General features: G+C 40.0%; 1 protein-coding gene across 3 annotated transcripts in view; it reads right to left on the bottom strand.

Annotated features, from left to right (window-relative positions):
* Nucleotides 1–6,696: 6,696 nt before the first annotated feature.
* The window catches only part of ctnna1 (catenin (cadherin-associated protein), alpha 1), a 75,795-nt gene continuing 62,500 nt past the window's right edge, over nucleotides 6,697–19,991 (bottom strand). For all 3 annotated transcript variants that reach the window (XM_019869914.1, XM_019869915.1, XM_019869916.1), the window contains exons 17-18: nucleotides 10,364–10,498; nucleotides 6,697–8,251 (exon numbers count right to left, since the gene is read on the bottom strand). In XM_019869914.1, coding sequence (XP_019725473.1) covers nucleotides 7,961–8,251; nucleotides 10,364–10,498 — 426 coding nt within the window. In that variant the 3' untranslated portion in view covers nucleotides 6,697–7,960. The remainder of the gene's footprint in view (nucleotides 8,252–10,363; nucleotides 10,499–19,991) is intronic.

Below are 19,991 nucleotides of genomic sequence, written 5' to 3' on the forward strand. Positions count from 1 at the left end.
TACGAGTTCATTTGCACCCTGGCAACTGCACAACTGCTCCACCATATCATCTCACCATCAGATTGAAAATAAACTACACTCGGTTGCCATAAGGCACGCCTGTATACCAAAATCGAGCCCTCGGTCTTGAAGCCACACATCTCTCTCACTTGATTCAGCATTAATAGTTTGAAAGCCTCTGTTTCTGAGTTTAGGATAGCTCAACAGCTTTGAGTCAGAATCCCCCCGCCGCTTTCCTCTTCTAAACACTGCCTTAGGTCCATTAATCGTAATATAACAAGAAGGGCGGAGAAAACCTAACCTATGGATTAAACTTTCACACTTGAGCACTGTGATTGATATATCTTCATTTAGATGACACAGCAGGGCAGACAAGAGAGTATAAGTTGCGTCTGTGCTCTTCCATCCCGTCGTCATTCAAATGCCTCATCCCGCCTGTTAGCTCTTCAAGGCCTTGGCAGATTTAGTTCTCCTGTTTCACATCACAGGAGCCCATCTACTTATTATCTGTCAAGTCTCAAGTGGTCTCTGTGGAGCAGCCATATTTACAGAGCTGCTTTCTTCAATGTGAGGAGGATGAACACATAGCAAGATATAAACACATTACCTTAGTCTTACATCACTCTAAAATCATAAAGTGCAATTCTGAATATTTTTTTTTAATTGAAATCTGATAATAACTCAACTAAACTTTATCGATATAGGACTTTAAAACAATCATTGCTGCATACATGGAGAAAATAAAATCATACAATAACTGTGAAAACAGTAAATTAAAAACACAAATCAACAAAATACTTTTTAACATCAATTAATAATTATTAACTAATTCATCAATCACTTAATACAAACACAAATACAGCAGACGTCTAAGCGAAGGAACAATGTCGTCTCATGTTGAGTCGAAACTCAAGGAATAAAAATTTGTTTTTAAGACGAGTTTTAAAACCACACAAAGAGGCAGCTTGCCTAACATTTAATGGAAGGGAAGGACTGGCAACAGAAAAGGCTCAATCCCCTCTGAGGTTCCGCTTAGTCCTCAGAACCTCCAGCAGCATCTTGCAGACCTGAAACACCGGGAGGTGCGTAGGGGTGAGGAGATCAGAGAGATAAGGTGGGGCAAGACCATTTGAAGATTTGAAAACAAATAAAAGCATTTTAAATTGAACTCTGAACTATACAGGGAGCCAGTAGAAGGAGACCAGAATTACAGTTATCTGCTCCCTCCTACGAGCTCCAGTTAAGTGGCGAGTGGCAGCAGTTTGGACCAACTGGAGACACTTGGAGGACTGTCTGACTCCCCCCAAAAAAAAAACAAAAATGGATTTCAGTAATCCAGATGAGATGTAAACAAGGCATGGATTACTGTTTCTAAATGCTGTTGAGAAAAGAGAGGCTTTACCTGAAACACCTGCCTAAAGTAAAAGAAACTGTATTTCACAACAACACTGAAGTGACGGTCCAATTTAAAATCACTGTCCAATCTAAAACCCAAGTTTGAGACTGTTGGCTTTAGATAAGACATCAGCGGGCCCATGTTAACAAGATTCGATGTACAGGGGCTAAATGGGGCCAAACACCAAAACTTGTGTTTTCTTGTAAATTATGATATAAACATTTTTGAAATACTCCTTTCCTTACATGTACTGGCCCATCTCAGGCAACTTTTTTTATCGTACTGATACTCTGACTGAAATTAACAGGGGTATGTTTTTACCATGGATTTAGCAAATACATGAAATATAGCCAGATAGCGTTTATGCTAATAGCATGGTGACAGAAGAGCGCATTACAGTGGTTCAACACAAAAATGCATTGCAAAAATAAAATAATAGCATTAAAAAATAATATAGATAACGGGAATATGCTGCCTGAAGGATTTTGAAAACACGATAAACTGTGGTCTAGAGGAAATGTATTCAGAGGACTACATGGATTAAAACTCTTGCTTAGCACACAATTTTATATAACAATGGCAACAGAAATAACAACAGGATGCATTTTGTGGAAAAAAGCTCATCATAAACTGGTGAATGAATAAGCTGTAGTGTTAATAGTGTGTGGCTAAGAAGGTGAATTGAACAGAAGTGAACAGCTGACACACAAAAACAAAGTCCCTCCAAACAGGAGCTCTGCTTTGCTACACTGGCCACAAAGGCATCATAAATTCACAGAGAACAATCACAGGTGTGACAAGATCTCCCTCGACAGGCTTGTCTTTGTTGCGCATGTATACTGTATCTTGTGATAGCGTCAATGAAAAGATAGGACAGAAAAAGAGTGTACTGAACAAATAATGCTGGTCATAACCCTGATAAAATCAAGGCAATGTTTACAACTTCTGTGGAAAAGGGTTGCAACTAAGGATATGGAATCATTTTTCCCACAGCAAATCAATGAAACACAAGACAGCTTCCACATGGTCAAGACAAACTGTCAAGACAAAAACTGTACATGCAACATTGTAAGTCAGAGTTTAGCATTCTTAACTGACGCTCACACAGGTAAGTGTAAATATAACCACTGATGTAACGCAAAACGTCATATATAAATGTATATATAAAAGTTCCTGACCTTTGATCAGCGGTGTCAGACTTTACTTCCTGGATTCAGCCATTACTTCAGCTGGAACGCCTCATTCACATAGTTACTGGAAATTTTCATTACTTGTTTAGACTTGTCTTTTTGGGAACTGTGCTGAAAAAAAAGCACAAAAAGTCAAAGAGAAAAGCAAAACAGTTAATACGTTGAAACTGTCTGAACTGAGCTCTTGTGAGGGACACAAACACCGGTTCTATCGTACTTTTGAGACCTATTTTTTTTTTCCCAGAAAAGTTCTGGTTGTTTTCCAAATTGTACGGTCTTTAGCCTTGCAAATTTTGAGGTGTGATACACAGAATTAAAGCTGTTGAGTTTTGCAGGTCAACTGATTGTTTTGAGGCATTAATGGACTGATGGATTCCTAAAAGTGTGCCAATATTTTGCTTCAGTCTGTCATGAGCGACATGGAAAAAAAAAAAGAGGACAGCATGGGAAAACTAGTCGTGGTTCTTGGCAATGTTATCATTGTTAAGGAAAACTAACAAAATGAAAAACAATTTTTTTTAAAAGCATTTTTGTTAAAGAAATAAAATAAAACCAAAAATGCTTTAAATAAATAAATAACTGAAACCACATCTTGTATTACGAAAACTAACTAGAATTATGTCGGAAATGTCCTTTGTTATTGTCTTTTTAATCAACATCATACATGAGCTTCTCGGGTTTGAGAATTGTAGTTTACCATACTTTATTACTCAAGACAAAACCAGTATTTAATCTTGGACTTGACAAATTCTCCATATATTAAAAAAAAAACTACTAAACTAAAACTAATACTAAAATTAATTCTAACCGAAACTAAAAGTAAGCATTTTCCCCAAAAATAAGGACAAACAAACTTGCTCTAAAACGAATTAAAAGTAAATGAAATTAAACAACACAAGTAAAACTAAATAAAGACAAACTTTAAAGGAAAAAAAAACATTTTAACCCTTGTCCGCGGATCATGACAGAGCGTGCAATTAAAAAAATACTAATAATAATCTGTGTGATTTTTATACTATTCCAAACCACAATGGATAATATTACTCTTCCAAGAGTTGTATCTCCTGTGTGGACACTTATTAGGAACCACGGAGATGAAGCACAGAATTCATTTTAAAATGTTAAAATGAGATTCAAGCAAATGAATACAAGTCGGAGTGACTAGAACATTTTTGGAAATCCGAGTCCTCCACATTAATGCAGGGTACAAGCTGAAGTAGCAACGTACACACAGCATGCTAATTAGGTCTGCCTCGGCTTATTAAGTCAGCCTTACGCCAACACATTCTGATTCTCTTCAAGTACAAGACTCCTAAAGATGTCAGGGTCTGGATTAGTCTTAAAATCATTTTACATGGATAGCATGCTCTAACAAAATTGTTGGATTATAGTGGTTGCTTTAAACGATTGAAACTCAGACATGCGATCAAGCACCTGATTTTTACAACAGCCGTCTAATTGTTAATATTCGGTGAAAATTTAGTGCAGGTAACATTCAGAAGGAAAGACTTGAACAAGACAATGCCGGGATGAAAGAAACAGTACGTCAGGGATCCCCATCGTTTTTTGTGTCACGGACGAGCTGAGACAAGTACATGGCGGCAACCATTTTTGTTTCATCACTTTTAAATGGTCAGTTTTGAAGCAATGGTACTGACAGCAAAGATAATTATAGAGTAATTCAAAATTTTATTAAAATATTTTTTTCATTCCTTTCAAACTATTTTATTCAATAGTACAACAAATGTAGAAGATTATAAAATAAAACAGTAAACTACAAAGAAATGGACCAATCATGAATAAAAAATATGCCTTATAATGTAAGCATAATCATTTTTAAGTTGTGATCCTTTATACGGCGGTAAACATCATTGTTATTTGTAAATGTGATTGATCTACAGATGACACAATTGATTGCTGCTTTCATCTGGTGGCTGCCGGCTATTATTGGCTAAATAGCTCATGTTTACGTGGTCAGGCTGTGCAAACTTGGCTCGCATATAGTCATGCTTTCGACTTGATCACTTGGGTGCTACTTGTTCAAATAATTCAACAGGTTTCTTGTATCGTCTTGTTTTTGACGACATACCATGCACAGCAGATTCCTCCTCCACGTCGCTCTGGAGATTGCGGAAGGGCAGGAGTTTCTCTTGTGGAAGTCATGGCTGCCCACGAGCTGCGCGTTTGGATGTACGTTACGTCGATTTGTTGCTATGACTTTTTGTGTACTGCTTCTTCTTTCATTTATTGGCGGCTTCTGTTTACTTTAACTTGCAAACCAAAATTACAAAGCGGACTCCGATTGGCTAGAGTCGCGCACGTTTCCGCCACGTCTGATGGCGTAAATGTGCTCACAGCTCGCCTCTGGTCACGTAATATCACGAATCTCGATCATCTAATCACCCAGCCCTATTTATATCGCCCTTTGGAAGGTAATCAACTGGCTGGGTGGTCTTTAAGGAGTGTGGTGTTTAACTGAGACCCAGCAAAAATAAACAAAAAAAGATTTTAGCCTGTCTCTGTAAGGGCCCAGTACCACATGGGCCGCGCCCACGGGCGGTGGTTGTGGACCTCTGCAGTACGCGACAAATCTGGGGGGAAAAAAAGAAAAAAGACAGTGCCCTGGAGAGTCACACTTAAGGCAAACTGAATTGTGGGAAATACTTAGAGAATTCAGTGCTGCAAGTGTGTTCTCCGCAAAAATGAATGACTTGTTCTTGCAAATGGTGGCTGGAATATATACCACTGGGTTGCCACAACGGTTTGTCATGGCGCTTTCAAGACACCACGGCAGCGCATGTCATGTCGGGACCTTTTCCAAAGGTTGGTTGATTGGTTGATTTTTTTTTTTCTAAGGAAAATGTTTCCTCCCTCCTGACTCTTCTGTATTTCTCTGCATGAGTTGCGCGCACTCACGGCCGATAATGAAGCGCTCTAAAGCAGCCTCACCAGCATGAAGCCCCTGTTCACACGCTGGCTGGACTCGACTTTTTTTTCCCCTTGGTCTTCCGCCTCATCGTTGTGATGTACGTGCACTCTGTGCAGACAATGAGGTGCTCTAACCTGGCCATGCTAGCCCAAAGCACATGAGTTACCTTGTTTATGAAATAATAATAATAATAATAATAATAAGACATTTTAATTGAAAGCGCTTTCATCATACTCAAAGACACTTTACAAGAGTTTAAAACACAGGATATAAAATGTACACAAATGCGCTATATAAATGCCTTGTGTCTTGGAGGAGTGTTGACATGTTGAGAAAACACTAGCTGCACCTAGGACTGGTTGTTTGATTGAATTTAGGCATTTTTTTTTCTCCAATTACTCCACCAATTGCTACATGTAGACGTCTGTATTAATGTCCGCATATTGCGATTGATAGTTCAACATAAATAATCCAGCGACATCAATTCCAGGTAAGCATTTCATTCACCACCATCCATCCATTTTCTATACTGTATCCTTTCAGGGTCATTTAGCCTGTACCACTTTACTTTGTTTCACCGGTCAATTACATTCATCTAACATGTATGTTTTAGGAATGTGAGAGGACCTCAGAGCAAACCCATGTCAACGTCATATGCAATGGATATTTTTATAAAGGCAGTTTGACACAGATTTGTCTTCCATGTCCTCTGCAAAAAATTTTTAAAAAATCCTCCAGCATTAATTCCCTAAATGTTGCTGAACAGCGGCCCACAAGTGATGCTGTGAGCGATCATGACAAGCAATCGAATAACATTTGCCCATTGGACTTTTATTATGATGCAACCCCAAATCGTGTGGTGGGTGACAATCTTACGCAGCTGGAGAGAAGAGTGTGTTACCTTCAGTAGCTTTATGCACCACTCAAAAAATGAACTCAACTTTTATATTCAGGAGTCAGTTGTTTTCAATTATGAAATTGTTTTGTGTTGGATCAATACCTGTACCGTCCCTCACCAAAGCCAAGGAGTCTTTTCTAGGAAACAAATATTTTACTTTTACGGTATTTATTTATTTTTCTCTGATTCTGATTAAGGGTTTAACTTAGCTTAATGTTTTGCAACACAATACTGTATATCTAGTGGCACGATGAAGCTTGGAATCAATTGAGGGTAGAAAACATTTTGGGGAGAATGGTTTTATTTAGTTTATTGAAATACAGAGCAGGCACATGAATCGAATATTGTGTCTACTAACAGGTCAGCTATAAAGAACAAAAAAGCAATACACAGCAAAAGTTGTTTACTTGTATCTATTTCAAAATTAAATAGAGCAAAACCACAAACCGAGGGGAAAAAAACAAAATCTTTGAGATGATTGGTTGTGCATGGGGGAAAATGCTCAGGGTGAGCATAAACAAGCCCATCTGGGATTAGTTCAGTGATGCCAAACGGGCAAAACAAAATTTGAATGGAAAACGAAAGCAGACTTTTTGAACACTTAAACAAGCTGTTGAATTTAAAGCTTTAAAAGAGTTGAGTCTAGGTTTCAAAAAAATAGTTCCCCATTTACAATCTGGACCAGTTTTCCAGCTTTAGGACAAGTAATAGAAAACAAGTCATATTCGGGAGGAACCCCACCCCTTTCTTTGCATGCCTTCCTCCCAGTCTGAGGAGAGCAAAGGATTGGTACCTCAATTTGGACCCATTCTTAGGATTTGGAGGTTGCCCTCATTGACAAAAAAATGAAGCTCAGCAGCTGTGCAGAGAAGAGGCGTACATCATTGATTGTTTGGCTCACTGGATTTGAAAAGGCTTCATCAAAAAGAGTTGGACTAAAGAGCGGATCAGTTTGGCTTAAATGCGTCAAAAGAACATCTCAGTTACATGGCCAAAAAAGCCATGATTGCTGAACAAAATGAGGGAAACCAAAAAAAAAAAAATGTGTCATGGAGATGACGCATCTGTCATCAAGTGTGAACAGGTGCAAATACATGGTAGCAACTTCGGCTTGTTGCAGTTGGGCCATGACATATTCAAATCTCACATTCACCAAATAATTATTGCTCGACTTGAAGTAAGGCCATTGGGAGTTTGCATAGCTGATATTTGTGGAACAGACCATCATCAACAAAATGAAAAACACCAGAGAATCCCAGCATGGTAATAACCGAAATGAGAATGGTTTTGTGAAATTAGGTCATACATACAAAACAGAAAACAAATGTGAAAATACAAAACGCCTGTGTCCAATTGATTCCTCACTATTTTTCCACACACAAAAAGAAAAAAAAAGTGCACAGGAGCCTCCTGGAATTGAGATGAGGCAAACGCACATGTACATCAATGGAACAATGGAAAGATTACAATTTCCAAAAAAAAAAGTTAAAAGCTCTTTTTTATATAATGCCAAGCTTGATTCTCTATACAAAAACAAAACGGAGGCTCTAGATACTATCCATTGCTTTAAACTCGCTCAGGGCCTGCACGGGGTTGACGTGCTTCTTGTGAGAGGATCTTTTAACCCGATTAGTTTGGCCATCATCTTGCTTCTCTCGCTTCACCAGAGGTTTCTTCTCCGGCGCCTTCATCCTCCAGGAAATGGCGGGCATATTGAGGGCCTCCATACCTTTGTTCTTCTGATACTTGGTGGAGGCAACGTACGACGCCTTTACAGTGGACACCACGGTGTTCATCAGATTCTTTGCAGCCTGAATGAGGGACATGGCGCTGTCCAACTGTTCATGTGAGAAAGAGAGAGAGATGCAAGAACACAGTTAGCCTCTGAGATGTTGGAAAACAAAGGCTTCTTTGTTTGGGTAGGCTAGAATCAACAACCTTTCCACGTTTTGACATAAACATATGTGAGGAACTGGAGACTAGAGAAAAAGGTCAAACTAATTTAATCTCAACAATTTAAAAGCCTCCGAGAAATTGGTGACACTTATGCTAAGTGTTAAAAACGCAGACGCCTGTCAGCCTTGCTGAAAGGGGAAAGAGATTCATTATTTCATGCACAGAGGCTTGCTATTAAAATCAGGTTGAACGGCAAGTGGCTAATTAATGCTTTCACAACGCTGTAAACAGTGCACGCATGTAGGCAATGTCGTTGCTTTCCATATAAAAAAGCCATTACCTTTATTATTAGTCAATATACTGTACACACGAGCACTAATTCAACAAAACCAAACGTAAATACTACAGTACTTGAAATTTATTACAAGGTGCCCATGTAATTAAATGCAAGTCCAATGGAACCACCCAAGTCAAATGCTTGAAACGTGCATACATTTGAAGTTAGCCCAAAATGTCTGGAAAAAAAAATTGCTGCAAAAGCCAAACTAAAATTGAGTATTCATTTTGTGTGACAGCATGTAAGGTTGTTGAGTTTTTCCTTTACTCCATATATATATGTATATATATATATATATATATATATATTTTTTTTTTTTTTTTTTAAATGACACTGCCAAAGAAAAGTATCAATGATGGTAAAGAGAAATGATAAATGTAGAACGGGAAATAGAATTTCTGGGAATAATATAATTACTGATTTTTCAGACTAAGCCGCACAACTACATGCTAAAAGAAGGATGTAATGAACAAAAATATTTGTCAAATACCACATGAAAGTAGATGAAGAAATGAAACAAGTTATAGTAGTAGTAGTAGTAGTAGTCATGGCAACTATTGGATGATGTATGTTCTTAATTTGCTGCTGCCTCTCAGGGCAACAAAATGAAGGCTAACCATCTCACCATCAAGCTCGCAAGTTTAGCATGCGGCATCCGCCCCAACAAGCAGCGCAAGTTGCAATAACCAACCAGGATTGTAACTTTGGCCACATTGTGATGCAGGAATCTAGTTAAGGTCAGCCATTTTAGTTAGAAGTAGAATTTTCAAATCCAACCTGCATTCATTCCCTGCTGTCGATACGATTAGGGAACGGGGATTTTTTTGTGCTATTGTAATTTCTATGTGTGTGTGTGTGTGTGTGTGGGGGGGGGGGGGGGGGAGAGAGGAGAAAGAGAAAGAGAAAGAGAGAGAGAGAGAGAGAGAGAGAGAGAGAGAGAGAGAGAAACTCACCTGAGTTTTGCCAGGACCAGTGTACCTATCACGGACATTTCCGGGACAGATAAAATGTCCATTTTACTGTACTCAAACTAGTCATGACCTTTCAGTCTTCTATTGGTGCAAAGTTTAGAGTGATCTGATGACTTGATTATTCGGTAGAATAGCGTGATAGGACAATTGATCCTAAAAAGGTTCAAATTATGCACCACACAAAATGGCAATACGAAGTGACAATTTAGATCCCCCCCCCCCCATTTATGACAGTTTGAAAACATTCCCTGCAGAAGTAATGTGTTTGAGTTTTGAACAAATAGACTGATATGTTGTGGGAAGTGTTGTTTGGAGCCACTACTTTCAGAGACGACCTGATGTATCGTATTCATTGCAAAAATACTCATTTCATGTGACAAGAGCTGAAGCAACCGAGTGCCGCTCGATCAACCTGCTGTTTTGTTTCCATGTGCGACGCGACTCTACAAGAGTATGTGAGCGGAGTGGCATTTGAAAAGCTCTTTTGCAGAATGATTTGAATTTTTTGCCATTCTCCTCCTCCTCAGGATTCAGTCGGTTACCTTTGAGACTTGCACACTCGACTTCGCTCTCCTCGCAGCAGATGTCAAAACATTTCACCAACAGTTAGGCTTATTTCATATGTCATTTAACATCGGTTTTAACTCCTCCACGACTCTTCAGTTACTTTGGTGGGTGAGCACATTGAAGAGAGTAAATTATAAATGGCTCCCTGGTGTCCATGATTAAAATGACGGTGAACTCACCCCCGAGACAACCAGCTCTCCTCCCAGATTCTGAACCTCAGCCTTGACTTTGCTGCAAATGTTGAGCTGGTGGCAGTACAAGGCGATACGCTGCAGGTAGGCGAGCAGGTCCTGCTTACAGGTTGAGTCCGGGCACTGCAAGACACAAAGACAATCCGTTAACAAACGTGCTACGTTCATTTGTATCAATCGTGTATGAATGGACTGGTGATGCTTGAATTTTTACAGCTGGTGGGCGGTTGCAATGAATCCAATTTGCCACTTCTACCGTTGGTTCACATTTCTCGAGCTTGATATCTATGGCATTGTACAGACACACGGATCCCACACTTTGAAGATGACTTGGCGGCAGGATGACGCCTAAGATAGACGCTGGCAGCAGGAATATGCTCACAGCCAAAACGATCAACTCAAAACACCCACAGGGATAATCCATTTTGTCATAGGTGGCTCGGATAACAAAATGCAAATGTTATTACAAATGAGTTCGATCTAGTTGGTGTCAACAACATGGTGTCAAGTGGATTTCAATACAAAAATACAACTACACTTGAAAATGTGGCACTGTTAATTGACAATCATAGGAATTACTATTTTGATTCAATAAACCTCTCAAGCCATTTGTATGTGGGAACACAGCAAGATGAAAGCATAAATCAATGTCAGCGTGCATACGATTGAAAAGCTCTGAATTTCAACCGCAGACCTGAAGCATTTTCAGCAGAAAGGTCAGGTGGCGTCAAGAGTCTGCCCCCTGAGTTTGAAATGGTATCAAACCATTTGAGGTTAGGAGACATACTTTCCCGTTTGGACATCACGTCAGAGATGGGGATATAATCAAAGGTAAATACGGATGACGAAATGTTTAGCCAAGCAAAAATCATGCCCGGCAAAAAGCATGATAACCTCTGCTCGAGCAGTGATGGAGGCAGCCACTTGAGCGAGTTGTGACAGCAGACCGTTGTAAGCAAATTTCAAACCCTGGTCGCCTGTTTCACTGCTCAGCTCCAGTCGAGCCAGCCAGTGGACATGCCACAATGTCCATCCCTCCTCCATCCTGCAGACCACAGAGGCTACCGGGTTGATCCTGTCAGCATATCTGCATAATTTCATAGATTAAATCATGCAAATCTAAACACACACAGTGAAACCGCAAATGACTCATTAAATCAATGGCTCCTTTGATTGACCCGCTGTTACTTGGCCAACTGTGGCAATTCTAGAGTTAATAAATAACACTCTTCATAAAGAGACCCCGTTTCACTTTTTAAAACTGAATCCAAAGATAAGCAAGCAATAGTGTGATAGTGTATCACTTCTGTTGTCCTACGAGATTTTCGATGATGTACCTGTCCGCTTCAATACTTTTGCTCACTTAAAAAGTGGGTCGCTTCAAAAAAAAAGCTGCTCTCCCTTGAGTTGTTTAACACACATAAAAGATGGAATTCTAAACTTTTCTGTGATACCGTATTTTCACAACCATTCGGCGCACCGTATTGTTGGGCGCAGTCTCACTAACGGGTGCTATTTTGGTATTTTACACATAGACAAAACGCACTGTATTATTGGGCGCAGTTTTACAGTGGTAAAACATACGCCAGCTTAAACATACGGCATGCGTGCACGCACGCTAAAAACACGTTAGCTTGAAGCATACGGTAGCATGCTAAGACATACGGATACACGCTAAAAACACGTTTTTAAAAAGGCAACGGAAGCAAAACTGAGTTCAGTTGCATTTTATTTAGCCAGCTTACAATGTCCTCACGTTTTTTGATTGATCAAAAAACGTGAGTATACAGTCGAACAAACGTGAGTACACAGTCGAATGGTGACTGTGGAGACGCTTCTGCCGGCTGCTCTTTGATCAACAATCCACCGCTCCAGTTGGTCTTCCAACGCGGGCCACCTCGCCTTCTGTCCACGAAAACTCAGCTTCGTCTTTTTGACTTGGCGAAGCTCGTTCTCCTGCTTCCTCCATTTGCGAGCCATGGATTCGTTGACTTGAAATTCTCTCGCAGCTGCTCGATTCCCATGTTTCTCCGCATAACCGATGGCTTGAAGCTTTGTAGGCGTGTCTCTTTGTAGAAGTAATTTCGGGGGTTCTTAGAAACCAAAACCGAAGTTGTTTTGCAATAACGCACATATCCACACTTTCTCTCTCTCGCTCTCTCTCGCTCTCTCTCTATTATATATACACGCCCACCCTTCACTGATTGGCCGACTTCTTCGCCGCATGCCTGTCCTCATTCACTTCCGCCTTTTCTCTATATAAACGCGTGTCGGCTCTCTATCAGGTTTTGGTACTCAGCGCATACACAAGACGCTCCGCATTATAAGGCGTGCTGTCCACTTTGGAGAAAATTTTACACTTTTAATGGCGCCTTATAGGTGTGAAAATACGGTACTTGTCTTTGACCAGGAACCTAAATGTGTTCAGGATAAGATGAAGCTGACCTGTGACCTTGTTCTTCAGCTTTGCTAGAACTATTTGGAATAGTCACCTCTGGGTTAAAAAAATAAAAAGACTAAGACTAGCAAAAAGTTGTTTAGTGAGATGAGGCTACAATCAACTCTTGCTAGCAGTACGAACTGCATACGTTTTTTCTTTTGGTGCCGTAAATTGGTCAAGACATTACCAAGCGCTCTGACCACATTGGCACAATTCATGTACCCCCATTTTCAGATTATAAAGTAATCCATGTTTTAAAATTTAAAACAAAAAAACTTTGAAATTGGATTTATTAACCCCCGTGCAATGCAGGTACACTTCATGTACACCTGACATGCGTTGTGTTGTAAAAACGAATGCATGCCACAGGTTTAAAACCCATGCATGGCATGCATTTGTTTTTGCAACACAACGCATGTCAGGTGTACATGAAGTGTACTTGCATTGCACAGGGTTAAATTGGACACTCTTAAACTATGACACCATTGAAACTCAACTGCCAATAGCAGCGACCGAAGCCTAATGTGGTTGTGCTCAGAATTGACACAAACAATCAATGCTGAGGCAACACTGCCCGTTCACACTCACTTTATAAAAGAAAATCATAAGTTAAACATACAATTTGGGATGTTTTAGTCTAAATATGCATATCATATTGCCCAAAAAAAGGAAAGTTAAAAGGAATCATTGAAAGTTACCTTATATCGATTGTCAGGTTATGTGAGCGCATTTAAACGGATGACTACAACTATATTTTCCTTTGTAGCCTTCATTGAGCACCCCGACTGATGCCCTGTGACAGTATGAATGACACAGTCATCTCGTTACCTCTGCGTGCCGCGTCTCAGACGCATAATTTTCCTGTGGGACGCACAGTTCCAAATAATGTGAATTTTTGGGACGCAAGGAAATTTCTCAGTCAAAACAAACAAAAAAAACCTACGGTATATCTTTTTATCTTTTTTTCCAGCAACGCAGTGTCGCAGTTCGACAATCACCACCATTGTTGTTTTGATCTCGCGTTAAGTAATTTCACGTGACGAGATTTCCATTCTCGCGAGACGAGATTGGCAAGATCGGCCTTCAACCTCGCGGACAGCAGACGATTGTCAAGTTGTGTAACGTTAAAACAAGTGTTGCGAACAAGTGTGGCGAAAGTTTATTGCGTAGATATCACAGAAGAAGCAGCTAAAGTTGGATATTTTTTTGCGATAATAAGTTGACTTTGAGAAAGTTTTGCATCATTGGAAGCAGAGTAAAGAGAGGAGAATTTATGAAGTCAAAGACTGAACCACGGGATGAAATAAGAACCCATTTCTCAGCAAATCTTGTATACCTGAATTAATTAAATTTTTGCAGCATTTGTTTATAAGAAATAAACCTATTATCAATGTATATTGTTGTTTGTGTTATGATCATATGCAATTGAATAAGTAGACCATTTCAGAATTCGAAATTTGGGACTCTAAATGCATAATGGGACTCATACTTTTCTGATCAGCGAGTCCCTGGGACTCGCTGGGGTTAAACTGTAAAATTATCACTGATGACATGGGCTGAATCTCTTTCATCATTACTATCTATTCGTGATTCATAGAAATATGGGCCAAGTAGAGAGGAGGGATATGTGGCCTTCCATTAAAGAAAACTATAACAGAAGATGAGGGGAAGAAAGCTAGAAGGGATGATGATTTTACAGATGAGGACCAATACATAGATGGTAGGAGAAAGAAAATGGGAACAAGAAAAAAGGTTAAAAAGCAGGGCAGAACCAAAAACATGAAAGTGAAAACAAGCACTTGGAGAAAGCATGAGGATGAAGAGTGAGCCAGAGGGTAAACCGTATGGAGAAATAAATAAGAGCGATATCCAACTAGGGAGAAGGGAAACACGAGGATTCAACTGCAGCTTGCACGAACACCAAGTGTGTGCATATACTTGCACGTGTGTGTGCGCGTGCAAAGCAACACCCGCACACACACACACACACACACACACACACACACACACACACACACACACCAAGACCTGTGATGAGGCTGAATGCAGCAGCCATGCTAATAAGGGCTTGGGGAAGAATTCAGACGGCTGAGAGCAGAGCGCTGTGAAAGCATCACTTGTGCTCGTGCTCAGCTCAGCTGCTGGCTTCACTCTGCAAGGCCTCCTGCACTGTGACAAGGGCATACATAAGTTGTGCAAAAGCGACAAGATCCACTAAGATTGTTTGGATAATGCAAATTCAAGGCTGACGTGGTTACCTGTGTGGGATTTGCAGGCTGCAATTTGCATTCCGACTACATTGTTTCAAATTATCCTCATGAACCTACTGTGTATGATCACTGTTTAAGAAAAAAAAAAAAAGACATTTATGGGCTTTTTTTTTTTTTTTTTTGCTCAGTCAGTTTTGGCAATGGATGGAAATTCTTAATTGATTGGAGTTCAGTTAAAGATGCTCTAGTAGGATTTCTCCTGCTTGTCATATCTTAGAGCACAACACATGCCGCAAAGAGCGTCTAGAAGTGAGGAATGTAATTGTTTAAAGGTATTATATAGGAGAAGGTTACAAAAAAATAGCATTAAATATCCAGTACCATGAAATAGGGATGCATTTATACCAGGGTGTGAAACCCGCTTCTCTACACCTGTACTCATAAAAATTAACTGATAACACTTCGCCGGCCTGACATTTACCTTCCTGATAGGACTAATGTCAGCCATGTGGAGATACTTTAAGATAAGCATGGATGACAACTGCAACTTCTGCTCCGTACATCGGTTGATAAACTCCGCTCAGTCGGCGGCAGAGGAGGCTACCCCACAAGTATGGACCGAGTTCCTTGAGCCACATTTTGCAAGCTCAGCTCCATATTGCTCGACTCCGGCCAAGTCAGCTACTATCCCTGTCACGAAGCCACCGAGGCGGCACTCAGGCCAAGCGAGTGATGCGCTGCAGCACCACTACGCCGGCCCACCCAAACCAGCCTTCCACACCCTGATACTACCTGGCAGATCGTGCCAGCAGCATATTAATATAATATCAAAGATCAAACCATGTGCGTCTAAAAACACACCACACGGACCTGTACAGTGAAACCGTGAATGGCTTATTAAATCAATGGTTCCTTTGATTGCTGTGAATATAGATTTGATAACTGAGCAAATTCTAGAGTTAATGCATAACTCTCATTAAAAAAAGATAAAATAATAACCCTCCACCGACTATATAAAAATGGTCCAGCAAGTGAAAAGACAATGAAGAGATGTAGACATGATCGTGTTATAAAATATAAACGAGAAAAAAACGATATGAACAAGGCTGGGATATTGTAATTTTTTTATTTTGGGAGAGGAGGGAGGATTATGAAATACTACTGTCTCCAACAGATTCTTCGATCAGTCTTTTGCCAAGTGAGAGTGCATTTTCCACATTTGCTTGGTCATCTTTTTTTTTTTTTTTTTTTTTTTTTTTTATGATCGTGTTATAAAATATAAACGAGAAAAAAACGATATGAACAAGGCTGGGATATTGTAATTTTTTTATTTTGGGAGAGGAGGGAGGATTATGAAATACTACTGTCTCCAACAGATTCTTCGATCAGTCTTTTGCCAAGTGAGAGTGCATTTTCCACATTTGCTTGGTCATCTTTTTTTTTTTTTTTTTTTTTTTTAAGAGTAAACAGGACATTAAACGACTTTACTACAAAGTTAAAATATGTGGTAGCCATTTGGGGGCTTTGGTCAAGGTTGATGCCGAGGTCAGTACTGGCAATATTACTTTAAATCAGGGGTGTCAAACTCATTTTTGTCACGGGCCACATTGTTGTGATGGTTTTCCCTCGGAGGGCCGTTATGACTGAATTTTGTAAAGCCATGTAAATGTTGAACCACCTCCACATATTTCATACACAGTGAACAACAAACTGATGGATAACAACAATAATGGCTTGTTTAAACACTGTTGTTATAGATTGGAGATGACAATTTTAAATTTTGGTTCAGACTTTAGCAAGTATCATGGAAGTTGACGTGCTTGATTTGCTCTCGCAGGCCGCAAACAATGATGTGGCAAGCCAGATCTGGCCCCCGGGCCTTGACTTTGACACCCGTGCTTTAGATTGTCAGGTTTATAGAAAAAACAATTTGTCTCTTTACTCTTCAGCAAGTCATACTCAACATGTGGCATGAGTACTGATAGTGGAACATGGGTTTCCTTTAGTGGTTGATTTTACACATTTATGGACAATTTTCATTTAAATTCTGTGGAATACATTCTAAATTATTCATGACTGAAGTTCAATTTTTGATAAACACTTATGCCAACTATACTACTTGAGATTGTTGTTTGTGAGTGTTATTTGAAGACCTGGGTATTTTGGGGCAATTGGTGTAAAAAGTTTGAGAACGACTGCCACAACAGTAAAATGAGGGACAATGTCGAGATAATGTAAAAAGAATGACAGAGCACTGTGTTGAACAAAAGGAACCACCGTGCCACACACTGGCTAATGCCCATGATATAAATGATGATCAGGAAGGTCAGGTCCAATCATTGGTAATGCCACGCAATTTTTGCTGAATTCTATTACACGGCACAGGGAGACAGAGCTGCTGACCTTTAAGATGCTTCACCCAGAGGAAATGCCAATTTCCAATATTTACTGACAGTGCAGCATTCTAATGAGCCCCTCCCTGCCAAAAACCTGTTGTTGAGTGCCACAGAGAAATGGCCAAAGGTGTTTTCTTTTTTCGGTCGTGTTTGTTCAAAAAATATGTAAGCATATCAAAGTAAAGCTCATGCACACAATGGCACTGACCCAACATTGTTACTGTCTAATCTATGATGCCACTCAAAGGTCAATCTACAAGTAGTGGAGGGCAAAGCCTTCATTTCTGTGGTGTAGTAGTCATTTGTTAAAGTAATAAACTGAACCACAGGACACATTTTAAAGAGAATTCCACCTCAAAAGATGCCACGAAGTCAGTTTAATGAGCATAGGGAACGAGCGCCATAAATCCAGTCATCTCTGCGGTGCGACACCCGTATCTCTGTTTGTTGGGCAACCGTTGCTCACCATCACTGGCAACTGACGACAAGTGCTAACGGCTAGCCACGGAAAGCAGTATTTCTGGCCATGAAGTGACCCCACCCTGCATCTTGTTGAAATTTCAAAGTGTGACTTTGAAAAATCAAGCATGCCTGCACATGACCCCAGTGAAGTTATGGGGTGCAGAAAATGGATGGATGGATGGATGGACGGACGGATGGACAGACGAAGGAAACTTCAGGGCACCGGAGTTCCAGCAAGGGGGCCACCCTCCAGCTGAGCATGGCCGTTTAGGGTGCCTGATATTCAAATAGGTGAAGGCAGACAGAAGCACTGGAGTTGGACGCCAACAAAAGCAAGCAACACACATGGCGCCAGCTGATGTTTTTGACTGATCTCAACCTAGCTAGCATAATAGCGCAAAATCCATCAAATAAGCATAAGGTAAAATTAGAATAAACTATTTAACATACAATGTTTCACATAATACTGCACATTTTAAGTGGGTGCATCTTATGTATGATTTTTTTTTCCAAGTAGACCCGTTCCTTGATATTGCACCAAATGATCTATAAAATACGTTCAGTCAGCTAACGTACGAACAATTCATTTTCCAAAAAGTTCATATCTTGTGTATTCAAAGAAAGCAAATCTGGCACAAGGGAAACTGCATCCAGTCTACACAATGTATATACAATGGTTTTGAATGGACACATTGTATCCGGTTCTTCTGCTGACTCCACCTCGACATGGGAACGGGGGGGATGGGCATCTTGCTGACGAGAAAGGGGTGTTTTGAGAGTCATTTTCCGATTCCTCCAAAGCAAACCAATACCATTGAAAACGCAAGCTAATATTTCCCTGATCAAAAACAGGCGAGAATTTTTGAGTGAAAGATGGCCGATCATGGGTGGACAAGCCCTTAACGACTGTAAAATGCTTTCAGGATGACGATGTCGGTGGCAACAGTTTGAAACATCAATATACGCAGCCCAACTGCAGTTGGGAAGGAGAGTCAAGATTTCCACCATACACCAGGAAAAACTTCAAAATAAAAAGTGTCCCTCGGCCGTGATATCCATGTATTATTTGGCAAGGTAAGTGTGATTTTTAAGTTGGACTTCTTACCGCGTCAGTGGCGTGCTACAACCATGCACAGCATGACCAACTGTTGCCACAGCTGGCTTGACTTACCTTACAGATGGTGCACACCAAATAAACGAGTAGCCGACCGAGGCAGGAAAAAAAAAGTTGTTTTTTTTTTTTAAGTTGAGATACTTGAATTACTTGAACTTGTTTCACAGCACTATGTTTATTGATGAAGTAGATTTATGGGCGGAGCAATTGATTCCCCAGCATGTTTGGATATCTGATGAAAATTTTCTGGCCCATTAAAAGGATTAAAAGGAGGAAAAAATGTCCCTGAATACCTTTCAATATTACATCGATAAATGTCACACCCAACAAATACGGCGAGCTCTTCATCGAACCAGACTTCAATTGACTGAAAGATGAGTCAGCTACTATCCCTGTCACGAAGCCACCGAGGCGGCACTCAGGCCAAGCGAGTGATGCGCTGCAGCACCACTACGCCGGCCCACCCAAACCAGCCTTCCACACCCTGATACTACCTGGCAGATCGTGCCAGCAGCATATTAATATAATATCAAAGATCAAACCATGTGCGTCTAAAAACACACCACACGGACCTGTACAGTGAAACCGTGAATGGCTTATTAAATCAATGGTTCCTTTGATTGCTGTGAATATAGATTTGATAACTGAGCAAATTCTAGAGTTAATGCATAACTCTCATTAAAAAAAGATAAAATAATAACCCTCCACCGACTATATAAAAATGGTCCAGCAAGTGAAAAGACAATGAAGAGATGTAGACATGATCGTGTTATAAAATATAAACGAGAAAAAAACGATATGAACAAGGCTGGGATATTGTAATTTTTTTATTTTGGGAGAGGAGGGAGGATTATGAAATACTACTGTCTCCAACAGATTCTTCGATCAGTCTTTTGCCAAGTGAGAGTGCATTTTCCACATTTGCTTGGTCATCTTTTTTTTTTTTTTAAACAGGACATTAAACGACTTTACTACAAAGTTAAAATATGTGGTA

The sequence above is a fragment of the Hippocampus comes genome, unplaced genomic scaffold, assembly GCF_001891065.2.
Source record: "Hippocampus comes isolate QL1 unplaced genomic scaffold, H_comes_QL1_v1.1 scaffold9, whole genome shotgun sequence".
In the NCBI taxonomy this organism is placed as follows: Eukaryota; Metazoa; Chordata; class Actinopteri; order Syngnathiformes; family Syngnathidae; genus Hippocampus; species Hippocampus comes.